This window comes from Trichosurus vulpecula, chromosome 5 (genome assembly GCF_011100635.1).
Source record: "Trichosurus vulpecula isolate mTriVul1 chromosome 5, mTriVul1.pri, whole genome shotgun sequence".
Classification (NCBI taxonomy): domain Eukaryota; kingdom Metazoa; phylum Chordata; class Mammalia; order Diprotodontia; family Phalangeridae; genus Trichosurus; species Trichosurus vulpecula.
Genome location: NC_050577.1, coordinates 273,919,387 through 273,932,330, shown reverse-complemented (window position 1 = coordinate 273,932,330; position 12,944 = coordinate 273,919,387). Strand labels below are relative to the sequence as shown.

The window sequence follows — 12,944 nt, the reverse complement described above, 5'->3', positions numbered from 1 at the left end:
ACTAATTGTGATTTGGTTAGACAGAAATGTTGATCTGTTTATATTGTCTCTGTTTGTAATTTCTGTTTGTATCTGCTTTGAAGTTCGTAGTGCTGGCTTTTCCCCTGAATTAAGTGAATGGTATGTGTATGTTAAATTAAAATAAGATTGCTAACCCCTTAAAGTGAACATCTTTATTCATGTTATCTTTTTTGATCTTCACACCAACCCTGTGAGGCAGGTCATGTTATTATCCCCACTTTACAGACGAGGAAACCAAAGTTAAAAAAAAACAAAAAACACCACCACAAAACCCAAGGTAAAGTGACTTGCTCAAGGTCACATAGCTGGTAAGTGTCTGAGGCAGGATTCAAACTCATTCTTGACACCAAGACCAACATTTGATTGCCCCATTAACATTTATTAAGTACCTACTGTGTGCCAGGCCGTGTGCTAAGTGCTTAACACTTAAGTAAGTTGGCTAAACTATGCTTGGATGATAATTAACTGAATTTCTATAAGTCGGTTTAATTCTAGATGGAAGGAAGCATAGGACATTTGATATTTTGATCATTTGATTTTATTTGGTCTGCATTTTGTCTGCATTTCTCACAATATCCCCTCGTCCTGAACCTTCTCCACGGTCTCAAATTCTGCCGAGGAGCTGAGAGCCTTCGCTGAAAGATGGAACTTTGGTCTCAGTTGTAAGCAACAACCTGAAAAAAGGAAATTGCACTCAGCGTTGCTCCTGTTCTTTTCCTTTGAGACCCTGAGAGAGGAATAAAGGAGCAGGGGAAGAGAAGGAACGTAAAGGTAGGAGGAGGATGCCGAGTCTTTTGCCCTGGGAAATACCCAGTTTAATGACTCTACCCTCAGGCCACAGAGAAACAAGGATGGATTTGGCCTGCCATGGAGCTCTCACCATCTCCTGTAGGCTACCTAAGAAGGGAAAGGGGTGCTCTTGGGGTCCTGAGGACTAGCCCAATGGGACTCTTCCTACTGGTGCATCATCTGAGGTGGGACAAGCTCCCTTCTGTTGGATGACCTGGCAGCTGCTGAAGCTCTTCTTGTCCAGGGAAAGGACCCACCTTCCTACGGACCACCCCGGCTCTGTTCCTCCCCCGATAGCCACTTGAAACAGACTTACAAGTGTTATCGCCTCAGAGGCCAGCTAGTCCAACTGGTTCATTTACCAATGGGGCGACTGAGACCCAAAGAGAAGTGGTTTGCCAGGATCACATGGATAGCTAGTAGCTGACCAGAGACAAGAGTCGAACCCAGGTTTTCTTCTGACTCCGAAGTTAGAGTTTTCCCAACCTGACACAGTGTCTCCCTCCTTAATATTGTATCTGGCTGTGTGAAATGATAACCAAGGGGTATATGTGTGGGGAGGGGATCGTGCTTTGTCCTAGCTTCACCGCTGCCCCATCCCATCTCCTCCCCGCCCCACTCCCGTCCCTTTTATTTCCTGTTCTACCCAGTTCTCCTAGTCCGTGCTTGTATAGTGCACCTATGCTATTTGGGCCCGGCAACTGGGCTAACCTACGTTATTGATCCAAGAGATGTAGTTGGAGACTCGGGTGAAGATGGTGGGCTTCTTGGCAACGTTACAGCCCAGGCTGGACACAAAGCTGGTAACTCCACGGACAACGTACTGGCCATTAACCAGGCAGTGAAGAGGACCCCCAGAATCTCCCTGTAGAAAAGACAGATGCATCTTAGGAGCAGGCTTGGAGATTCCAGAAGCCAGGAAAGACCCATCAAGGATCCAGCTCTTAGATTCCACGAGGGACCTTTTGACTAGTTTTCTCAATGCTGACAAAACCCCTAAAATTCCAGGGAGGTTGATACGCAAGAAAAGGAGGCCGGGCTGGGGGTAGGGTCATCATTCCTGAAGACTTTGTCTCCCCTGGCACCCCAATTCGGTGGCACAATTTCTCTTCTTGTCTCTGCTTTCCTATCTCTTAGAGAAACTGATGCCCATGCTGGTAGGGCAGGGAAGGTTTGGGAGAGTTCAGTGATATGTCCTAAGATGGAGAAGGCAAGGACTTCATATTTCTGTTTTTGTGTTTTTTGAAAAAGGGGTTAAACGTGAAAGATCTCCCTGATCAATACAGTCGCCAGCCGTGATTCCAGAGGGCCAGCTGATGAAACATGCTGCGTACCTCCTGACGGAGATGTGCTCAATTCAGGTCTCTGCACGAGGCAGGCATTTTTATTTTATTTTATTTTTTTTTGCTTTTGTTTTTTTTGGAGGGGGAGGGCAGGGCAATAGGGGTTAAGTGACTTGCCCAAGGTTACATAGCCAGTAAGTCTGTCAAGTGTCTGAGGTCGGATTTGAACTCAGGTCCTCCTGACTCCAGCTCCAGTGCTCTACTCACTGCGCCACCTAGCTGCCTCTGAGGCAGACATTTTTGGACATAACAATCCGAAATTTGTTTTTGCATGTTTGTTACAAGGGTCATGTTTTTCTTTCTTTTTTTCGCCCTCAGTGGTAGGAGGTGGAAAGGAGAGGAAATAGATGTTTGTTAATTGAAAAAAAATTAATAAAAGAAAAGGAGACAAATGACTAGTGTCCAAAAACTTGGAATGAGTCCCCACATGTTTAAATTATGGGCAGTTGCTTGACCTGAGGTCCATGGACTATGTGGATAGATTTCAGGATGGTTTGTGAATTTGGATAGCAAAAAAATGAAGTTTTATGTTCACCGGGGTTGCTTTCCTTTGTAATCTTTTGAGTTTTATTTTATGCATTTGAGGACGTGATTTTGAGAAGGGGTCTATAGATTTCACCAGACCCCCAAATGGATCCACAACACACAAAAAGGCTAAAAATCTCTGCTTTGAAAGATGAAGCAGAGTCACCTAAGCTCGTTGGCTTCTTGAGAAATCTTTTGATCACTGTAGTAACATTTATAATAGTAGTAGCTGATATATTTGTATCGACTTTAAGGTACAATGGGTAGTTTGGTGCTTTTAGCTCCATTTTACTTATAAGGAATTTGGGATTCAGAGTCCCTAAAGTCTTACAGTTTGTAAGTATCAGGGTTGAAATTTGAAAGGAGATTTCTTTTGACTTCAGGACTAGCCTTTTTTTCATCATATCGTTCCACCTCCAGTAAAAAAAATCCATTTACCAAATTCATTTGGGAGTTTGCCAGCCACCTATCAGCCTTATTTGTAAAATATGTATTGGGGAGGGCTTTAGCATGGGATGCTGAGAAAGTAGCACTGGGCAAAGAGGAGAAAGTTTAATTTTTTTTATAGATGTGTTTTCCCCTCTCTGTTACTACTGGAAGGAGAGCTGGCCAGAGAACTTCCTTAGAAAGAGTGTGGTCTATTTGGAAAAGAAATGTCTGAAGAATGAAGGGTAATGAGAACCAAAGAGAAGCATTAAATTCAGGAAAAGGCTAGAGATAGTTGGGGGAACAGGGACTAGAAAGGCTAAAGCAGCAGAATACTCCAAATGGGTCTGTGCTCTCACGGATTTGGGTATTTCCTCCAAAGATGAGGCTTACAATCCATCCATACCTGGTCATCCTATATGTCTCTTGTCTATGTCTTCCCAAAGTTCTCCACAGTAGGTCCACTCAATATGCTAGAGGTTTTTCTTAATTTCCCTGCCTGTCTGCCTATCATCCTTTGCCCTTTCTACATGACCGGCCTATTTTTCTCTTTCTATTGTATAAGTTACATTACATGAATTTCCGTCTATTGTATGAATTATACGAAAGAGTCCATAATTTCTATCTAATCACAGAATTCCTTGATGACTTCTTTTACTCTAGCATGGAGAAGCTAATTCAAGGAATTTTACCAGAGAAGACATTAATGAGTCAGCGTTTTAGGAGAGGCACAGAAAGAAAAGCGTATTGCTTCTCCAGAGACCAACAAAATAAACTTACAGCTTTGTTTAAGGCCATCTCCTTCATAAAGTTTTCTCTAGTCCACTCACTCAGTAATGACCTTATTCTCCTAGTGATGCACATAATACATCTAATGCACATCCATTGTGCATTATTTTGTATTAGAGTTAATTGTGTATGCTGCGCGCCCTTACAAGATTATAAGTTTGAGAGGCATGGTGTGTAATGGAGAACGCTGGGCTTGGAATCAGGACAGAGTGGGTTTGAATCCCATCTCCCTAGTTGTGTTTACTTCTTAGTGCTTCTTTTGGCTTCTGGTTTCTTTATCTGGGAGATGGGAAGAAATAATTATACCTCAAGATAGAACTTCCTTTATCCTGTTATAATTAAGATGAAATGAGATAATGTTGGCAATGAAATCGTGACCATCAAAGTACTATAAAAACATCCACTGTTTTTGTTTTTGTATATCCAGAACCTGTCATAAAGCCTTGAATTCAGTAGGTGTGTGATGTTTGAATTAAATTTTTTATAAGTAAAGGGATAATCTTTTGTGAACTTTACCAGGGAGGATTGAATTCTTCTAATTTTGAGGTGATAGAAATATAATACTTTCTGAATGTTTCCCTGTCTCTCTTGAAGGGAAGGAAGAGAAGATAGAAATTCAGTAACCACTGAGTAGGTAGGACTATGGGGAGAATGTTACAAAACCAGCCATGGGATCAAGACATATTCTGATTGGCTGAAGAGTGAATTAGAGTACATTAGAGACTGGACCAATGATCTGGATTCAAGATGAACTTGGATTCCAAGTTCAGAAATCCCAAATAGAAATGGGGGGTTTCTTAGACAGAAGTAGTCATTCGCTTTCTGTGGCTCCGATGTTAGCTGGATGGTGCTTCTAGGCTAGAGAGAATCTTGAGCTAAACTGTCCTTAGGGGACTAACTATGGGTCATTAGAATACATTATCATTTAAGAGTCACCCAGTTTAGAACTAGGTAGTTTTTCTTTTATTCACACATCTAATTACCCTATTCTGCTATATTACTTCTGAATCTGTACCTCTTATTTTCCTGTAAATAAATCTTAAAAACATGCTCTTGTGGTCTGGAACAAATGGTAGGCAGGGGTAAGAAGGGGTGGTGATCAGAACTGAGCATTCATCTATAATAGCTTTACTGGCAGAAGTGGCTTTGAATCTGGTCTGTCTTTGCACCTAGAGAGCCATACAGGTTCGGGGACCAGCAAAGTCCAATGCCTCTCATTGAGATTCAGTGATGTAGGAGGTTTACAAAGTGGTACAGGTAAAGCTTTGGGGCCAAATGCAAAGTCTCCAGGAAGGAGCTGAAATTTCTGGAAAACTGACTGATCGAGAGAGGTGAGGTCTAAATCCCAGGATTCGATTTCTTCAGAGCCTTAGACAAAGTAAGGGAGATTAGTAAGAAAGGACAGTGACCCACAGGATTGGATTCTAGGGTAAGCTGGCCTATCTAAGGGTAAACCAGGGAGGTCCAAGTTAAGTGAGAACCAAGCATATCAGTCCTGGCCTCTTGTGTGTGTGCATGCGTGCGTGTGTGTGCGTGTGTGTGTGTGTGTGTGTGTGTGTGTGTATGTGTGTGTGTGTGTTCTACATTGTAGTGGGCAGGGAAAAGGAGGAAAGGCAGAAGGCTGGGGATTGAGGGTTGGGGGATGGGCAGGAAAGGCTTTGGATGAACAATGCCGCTCTGTGCCCACTGGGATGACTACAGAAAGTTAAGAAAGCAATTGAACATAAGCAAGGGACATTCTGCCTGGGAGCACTGATTGGTCTTAATTGCATGCACCCCCCTCCCCATCCTGTCCTGCTCCAGAGCCCCAGGCACAAAGTCATTGAAAAAGAATAACACACACACAAACATAGATACATACGTGTGCCCATATATGTTTGTAAAGACAGAGACCAATGAGAGAGATGAGTGTTCCTAGTTTGTTGATTGGATGAGAGAAAACAGGTCTGTTGTTGGGTTTGATTTGTGAGAGAATGCAGGAAAGGGAGTGAGAGGAGAAGGGGTTGGTGAAACCTCCGAAGAGGAAGGTGAAGACAGAGGAACCAATCTCCCAACTTCCTTGCTCTCCCCGCTTTGAAGAGGGGTCTTACTACAACCATTGCTTTCCTACCTGGCATCCAGACCTCATGCCATCCCCTCCCACACACACACCATGGTGTTTTTGATGGTGGAGCCCCAGTAGGAGCTGGTGGAGCGGGTGGCATAATCCACCACTGGCAGGTATGCCTGCTGTAGGATCTCAGCCAGCTGCCCATTGGCTACATGGGACACAAAAAGCACAAGGGATAAGCTAGTTACCTGAGTCCTGAGTCCATCTTCACATGTGAAGCATGGCTACATCCTCAGCTTCCCAGTCCCCAGTGCCCCCTCTACAAATCATTCTCCTGCACACGTCCCAGCCCCTTTTCCTTCAATGTGTTTTTGGAAATTACTATGTTTATATGTGTTGATATCATATCTATCTTTCCTCTTTCTCCTGTTATACTGTAAACTCCACAAAAGCAGAGACTATCCTTGATTCCTATCCCTGATTAATATATTAATTAATACGTTATAATTTTGAATTCCTATAACTCATATTTATAATAGCACTTGTCCCTTTTCTGTCTCTGAACCTTTGACCAAGCTGTGCCATATACCTGGAACACCCTTCTAGTCTGACAGGCTGCCATCCTATCATCAATCATTTAAGAATTATTTAAAGCCCTTTACCTCTGAGAAGTCTTCTGAAGTTATCTGAGAAAGGCTGATGGCCTTTCTTGATCCTTTCTCATCTGAACCTGGAATTGCCCCAGCTCCATCCACTCCTACCCATACTCCAATGATGTAACTACTCTACCTGCCCTTTCTATGGCAGCAGTAGAACTAATGGTAAGGGTGCTGGACTCTAAGTCAAAGAGTTCTAATCTCAGCTCTGCCACTAGTTAGATGTGTGACCTTGGACAAATCACTTTACCTCTGGCAGGCCTCATTTTCTCACATGTACAGTGAGGGGGTTAGACCATATGATGGCTAACATTCCTTTTAGTTTCAAAGTTCTATGACTGACTCAAGGATGTAAGAAAGTACCTCATGGGTCACTATGGTCTTAGTTTGTGTGTCCTTCTTACTGTATCTCTCGGGATTGATGTGTGTCACGTGTAATGAGCCTCCTGAGAGCACAGACTATGTGCATGTTACACGCTCGGCATAGAGAAAGGGTTCGTCAAAGCTTTCTGGGTGGGTGACAGGTTCAGTGACTTACTCTTGGTCATGCCCCAGCCTGTGATGTAACAGGGATTGTTGTTGGCCAGGATCTGACCGGATGGGGGCAGAGTGCCCAGCTAGACATAGCTGTTGAGGGTGACACTCTTGCTCAGGCGGAGCAGGGCAATGTCGTAGCTGTGGGCAGAAGGGAGAAGGATCATTCACGTACCAAAGATGGACTCTGTCCATTTAGAAGGCTCTTGGCCCTCCTCTGCCTCTGAGCATTTGTCCAGGTTATATATACCCGTCAGGAACATGCTGGTAAACGTTTCATAACCAGTTCTTCTAAAAGGCAGGACACACTTTTAAATTTAATCGACATCATAAACCTTTTCTCCATCACTTTCTTAAATCTAGACAACAAACAAAATAATAAATCATCATCTTAGTATCTGTCACCTTGTTCACCTTTGTAGCTGCTTAAGGCAGCCAGGTGGCCTAATGGGTAGAGTACTGGCCCTGGAGTCAGTAAGACCTGAATTTAAATCTGGCCTCAGACACTCACTAGCTATGTGACCCTGGGCAAGTCATTTAACCTTCTTTGCCTCAGTTTCCTTATCTAAAAAATGATCTGGAGAAGGAAATGGCAAACCCTTCCAGCATCTTTGCCTTGATGGGGTCACGAAGAGTCAGACACAATTGAAACGATTGAACAACAAATGCTCACACTGAAATTTTAACACATAACTTCTTTAGGTCCCAGTTACTTCAACTCTAAGAAGAAGAAGTTGGATTAGATAATCTCTAGGGTTCCTTCCAGGTCTAATCTTATGACTAAGAGGTCTCAGTTCCTTCTGGATCCACAGGGTACCTTGCCCAGAGCAGCCCAGGCCATGGGGCACAGGATTAAAGACTCAAGTCTCAGTTATTTCCTGACCTCCTAGGAAAACACATGAAGGACAAGAGCCAATACACCTCCCCTCACTCCCGTATACACACTGCACTCAGATGACTCCCTCCAAGGAGTCATTGACCATCACTCACCTGGCTGCCACATTGTTGGGGTTCCAGTATTCATGTTGCACAATTTTGCTGATGCTCACATACTGTTCAGTGCCATTGTTCTGGGACAGGTTGTGATCTCCAACCATGACTCGGAAATTCAGGTTGCTGAAGGGGGAAAATGAAACCATGAAACCTATGAAATGAAACCTATCACAGCTCAGGTGCCTCATTCTATGTGCCACGTCACATCTCCTTTGGTATGAAAATAATTGGCAAGGTAGTCTTGTTTCACACTCAGGAGTAATAACAGTTCACATTTATCTGCTATCCACATCCAGAGAAAGAACTATGGAATCTGAATGCAGATTGAAGCAGACTATTTTCTCTCTCTCTTTTTTTGTTGTTTGTTTCTTCTTTCTCATGGTTTTCCCCTTTGGTTCTAATTCTTCTCTCACAACGTAGAGATATGTTTAATATGACTGTATACGTATAGCCTATATCAAGGTACACCCTGTCTTGGGGAGAGGAGGGAGAGGGAGAAAATTTAGAGCTCAAAATCTTATAGAAGTGAATGTTAAAAACTAAAAACAAATAAACAAAATTTAAAAAAGAAAGAAAATTCACCTTTGTCTGGTACTTTAGGTTTCTAGAAGGTTCTATAACCATTTGATGCCTCTTCACACCAACCTCAGTGATGTTAAGTTCTATTATTATCCTCCACTCACAAGTGAGGCTATTGGGGGACTCAGAAAGGCTACAAAATACTTAAGGCAGGCGTACATCCCCAGGTCTTCCCGACTCCATGTGGCCCACCTGCTAAGTTAGCACACATCATCCAGCCTCCGCAGATGATACGCTCCTGTTTCAAGCCTTCAAAATAAAGATCAGTATTTCATCTGTGGCCCCTTTCACTTTCCTGTTTCAACAGTTTGAGTCTGTGGCCTAACCAGTCTAGACAGGAGAGTTGTAAAGACAATATTAGAATGTGGATGTGATCCCATTAAAGGGTTTGTTTCGGTACAAACCCTTCCCCTTCCCATGGATACCCGGGCTTCCCTCTAGAAGGGCTTCGATATGTAGATCCCCTTATTAAAGTCACCGATTCTTCCTCCAGGTTCTGAACACTCCTCTCCTGGCCACACCAGAAGATGCATGATACACACAGAACTCACTCACAGATGCTGAACACCCAGACCTCACTTCCTCCTAACCAATAATAATAGCTTATATTTATATAACACTTTAAATCCTCAAAAGCACTCCACAGATATTATCTGATCCTCACAGTCCTCTGAAGTTGGTTTAACTATTATCCCCATTTTACAGATGAGGAAACATGCCCAGAGAGAGAGATTAAGTGACTTTCCCAGGATTACATAGCTAGAGAAAATGTTTCAGGCAAGATTTGAACTTTCGGACAAGTCCAGAACCTCAGTGGCTTTCCTACACCAACTTCCATTGGCACCCAGAGAAACTAGTACTTCCTTTTTCCTTACCTGTCCACACAGTGAGCTGCTGTCACCACCCAATTCTGGGTAATGAGAGTCCCTCCATAGGTGTGATACCATGAGCCTCTAGATGAGTACTGGAGAGAAATCTAGAAGGAACAGGTAAAGGAAAAGAGGAATCAGTGATTGTGATTGCTTGTCTCCCCTCTTTATCTCAGCACTCCCTAAGTTCCATACCCCTTCCCAATCAAAAGATGATGGGGCTTTTTGAAATGGAAATAATATTCTCTGCCTGAGACTTCTCAAGAGATCTGGCCTCAAAGAGCTGTGCAGAGCCTCATAGTTCTGGATTCTCCGTAAGTCTTTCAAAATATCCCAGAGATATACTTCCTTCTGGGAACACTAATCTAGGTGTCTGCAACCTAAGAGTTGCAAGGTGGATATTCTTCATCAATTTATGACCTTTGCCTAAATACTATGGACAGACCTACCATTCAACAATAGCCTGCAGCCTGAAAATCTGAGAGGGAATGGAATTTTTTAGTAAATCAAGCTATAACTCTGAGAAACTTAGAAATACTTATGTGAAGTGAACAGAGCGGGAAAAAAAATGAACCCGGAGAACAATTTATGTGATGACCACAGTATTGTAAAGTAAACAACATTGAGATGTCGCAACTCACATTCAGTGAGCAATTGTAACTTCAGTTACATAGTAAAGCATTTGAGATGATGGGCTATAGGCACAGAACGAGGCATATACTGTCAGAAATGTTGATTTGTTTGGCTTAACTATACTTTTTTCATTCCAAGAGGCAGTTCTGTTGTGTGTGTGGGGACGTCATTGGGAAATGACAAAGATGTTAAAAAATGAGCATCAATAAAACTTTAAAAAAAATAAAATTATATTCTCAATATAATTGAAGGACTAAAGAGGAAGTCACTGAGAAGTGATAAAGATGTTAAAAATGAGTATCAATGGAGCATTTTAAAATGAGATTCTCAAGGTAATTGAAGAAATAAAGGATTAGGGAATTCTTCCGTGAATACTTTTCTGATGGGTATACAGTAATTTCTTAATGAATCAATTTGGTAAATTGGTATAATTACAAAAAAATTTCATTTAGTCCATTAAAGTTTTAAAATCATGTTCCTCTCATGAGGTAGGTAGTGAGTCATCACGCCCATTTCTCAGATAAGGAAACAGTCTCAGAGAGGAACGCCACCATAAAGCCGGGCCATGACTGAAGATATCATGCTTTCCAACATATAAGTATCCACTTACCCAATATGCTGAAATTAGAGCATGGCTCTATTGACACGAAAGGGGGAAAATGCCTTCAGAGCAGTTAAATTATGCCCGCATGTGGTCAGTATGTGCGAGAGATGAGATGTGTGTGATGTATAAGCTGGAGTGTATGTAGACGATGAGACAGAAGGAGTAGGTGTGCATTTAGGTGTGTATATGTATGGATTGTAACCTAGAATGTCAAGGCTGGCAAGGGACCTTAAAGGAGGTTCAACTGCCTCATTTTACGGAAGAGGAAGCTGAGGCTTAGTGAGGCTAATGCACAATATAATATATGATGTGATAGAATATAACATAATATAAAACAGGACATAATACGTGATGCAGTATGATAAGACAGAATAAAACAAATCATGGGATTTTTCAAAAATAAGATTACAACATAACACAACACAACATAACATAACATGTATATAGTCACTATCTAAGAATAAGACCTAAATCTTCTGACTTCTAGTCCAGTACTGTAGTGGGTTTTATGGTATGAAGGATTGGTTGGATGTATGTGGAAGTGTGTATGAATGGTGCCTGGATGATGTGTGTCTGGGAGGCGAATGATGCATGCGGGGAATCATAAGATATTAGATTTAGATCTGGAAGGGACCTCAAACGTCATCAGGTCCAATTCCTTCATTTTACAGATGAAGAAACTGAGGCACAGAGAGGCTAAGTGACTTGCCCAGGGTCACACAGCTAGGTAAGTGTCCAAAGCAGGATCCAAAAGGTCTTCCTGACTCCTACTCCACCCTCTATCTAGTACACCCCTACCTGCTCTTATAAATGTATCTCTAAATGTGGTATATATCTGGGTGGAGGGACATATATGTCTGTGTTGTGTTTCTAAAGCCCAATTTCCAATCCTTCTGTAGTTAGAAAAAATGGTGGTTCTATGTGTCTTCAAAACTTGGATTCAAGGCCCTTGAGTTTTGCATCTAGCTGTATGTGGCTTATAGGGGAACCCTGAGTTTGAGGGAAGCCAGTGCTACATGGTCACACTTACCTGGGAAGGTCAGGAATTTCTTTGGACATTGCTTCCCTCTGCAACTCGGGCATTGATATCTGGGGAGTCCTCCAAGCCATGTCCTTTGGGAAAGGAAAAACAATGAGTAATGACTAGGCAACCTTTCAGTTACAATGGGTACCGAGGGTTAAGAAATGTCATGTGGAATTGCAAGGGATAACAACACAGGGTTGTCTGCTATTCACCCTTCCCTATCCCCAGAAGACTAGAGAACTTCATTGAGTCTCAGTTCATAGGAAAATTATGAGTTCTATGTCCATTCTATAATTATTCCTAGAACCCTAGCTTAGGTGCTCTCAATCACTTCAAAGATCCTTTATATCGGGGAGGAGGGGGACTGAGCTGGGAGACTTAACTCAGTGCCTGGCATATAGTAAGTGCTTAATAAATGCTTGTTGACTGACCGACCTAGAATCTTGCTGAAGTTCTGTCTCTGTGTGAAGTTGGCTTTTCTGCTTCCGGGGATTTGGGAGAGATATCCACTTGTCCCTTTTCTATCTCCTCCAATCTCATGACAAACCACAACTCGGGATTGTGGACTTACCCATACTTTGCCTTCCCTTCCCTTCCTGTCTCCTTTACAGAGAAAGGGAATGACTTTAATGGCAGAGTTTGGCTCCAGCCCACCTTTCTAGGCTAATTGCCCTTTATTCCCTTTCACAAATATTATACTCCAACTAATCTGGCTTCTTTGCTGTTCTCCATAAATGACATTTCAGGAATATACTTCCTTTTCATTATCTTCTCTTTGAATCCCTAGCTTCCGTCAATGTTCAGCTCAAATGATACCTCCTACACAGGTCTTTCCCTAATTGTCCCATTTACTTATATGTACTTCTCTCCCCCATTACTTTGTATTTATTCATGTAATGGGCCCCCTGACCCAGGATGATGAGGGACTTGCTCCCACAGGTTAGATTTAGTTTCCTTTTGTCTCTAATGTCTAGGGTCTTGCCCAAAGGTATTAATAGGTCTTTTTTGTTTGTTTGTTTAAAGGATTCAGTATACAGATTACATTAGGTATAGGACTGCTATTTATTTCCTTCATCATAAAAGAAATGCTTATAACACAAAAGACTAAT

General features: G+C 42.3%; 1 protein-coding gene across 1 annotated transcript; it reads right to left on the bottom strand.

Annotated features, from left to right (window-relative positions):
* Positions 1-677: 677 nt before the first annotated feature.
* CELA1 (chymotrypsin like elastase 1) lies at positions 678-12,410 on the bottom strand. Its single transcript, XM_036760780.1, is given in 9 exon segments — positions 678-695; positions 1,526-1,675; positions 6,004-6,042; positions 6,045-6,151; positions 7,138-7,274; positions 8,124-8,249; positions 9,581-9,681; positions 11,842-11,924; positions 12,407-12,410. Coding segments are annotated over 9 exon segments (765 nt in total).
* Positions 12,411-12,944: the final 534 nt, after the last annotated feature.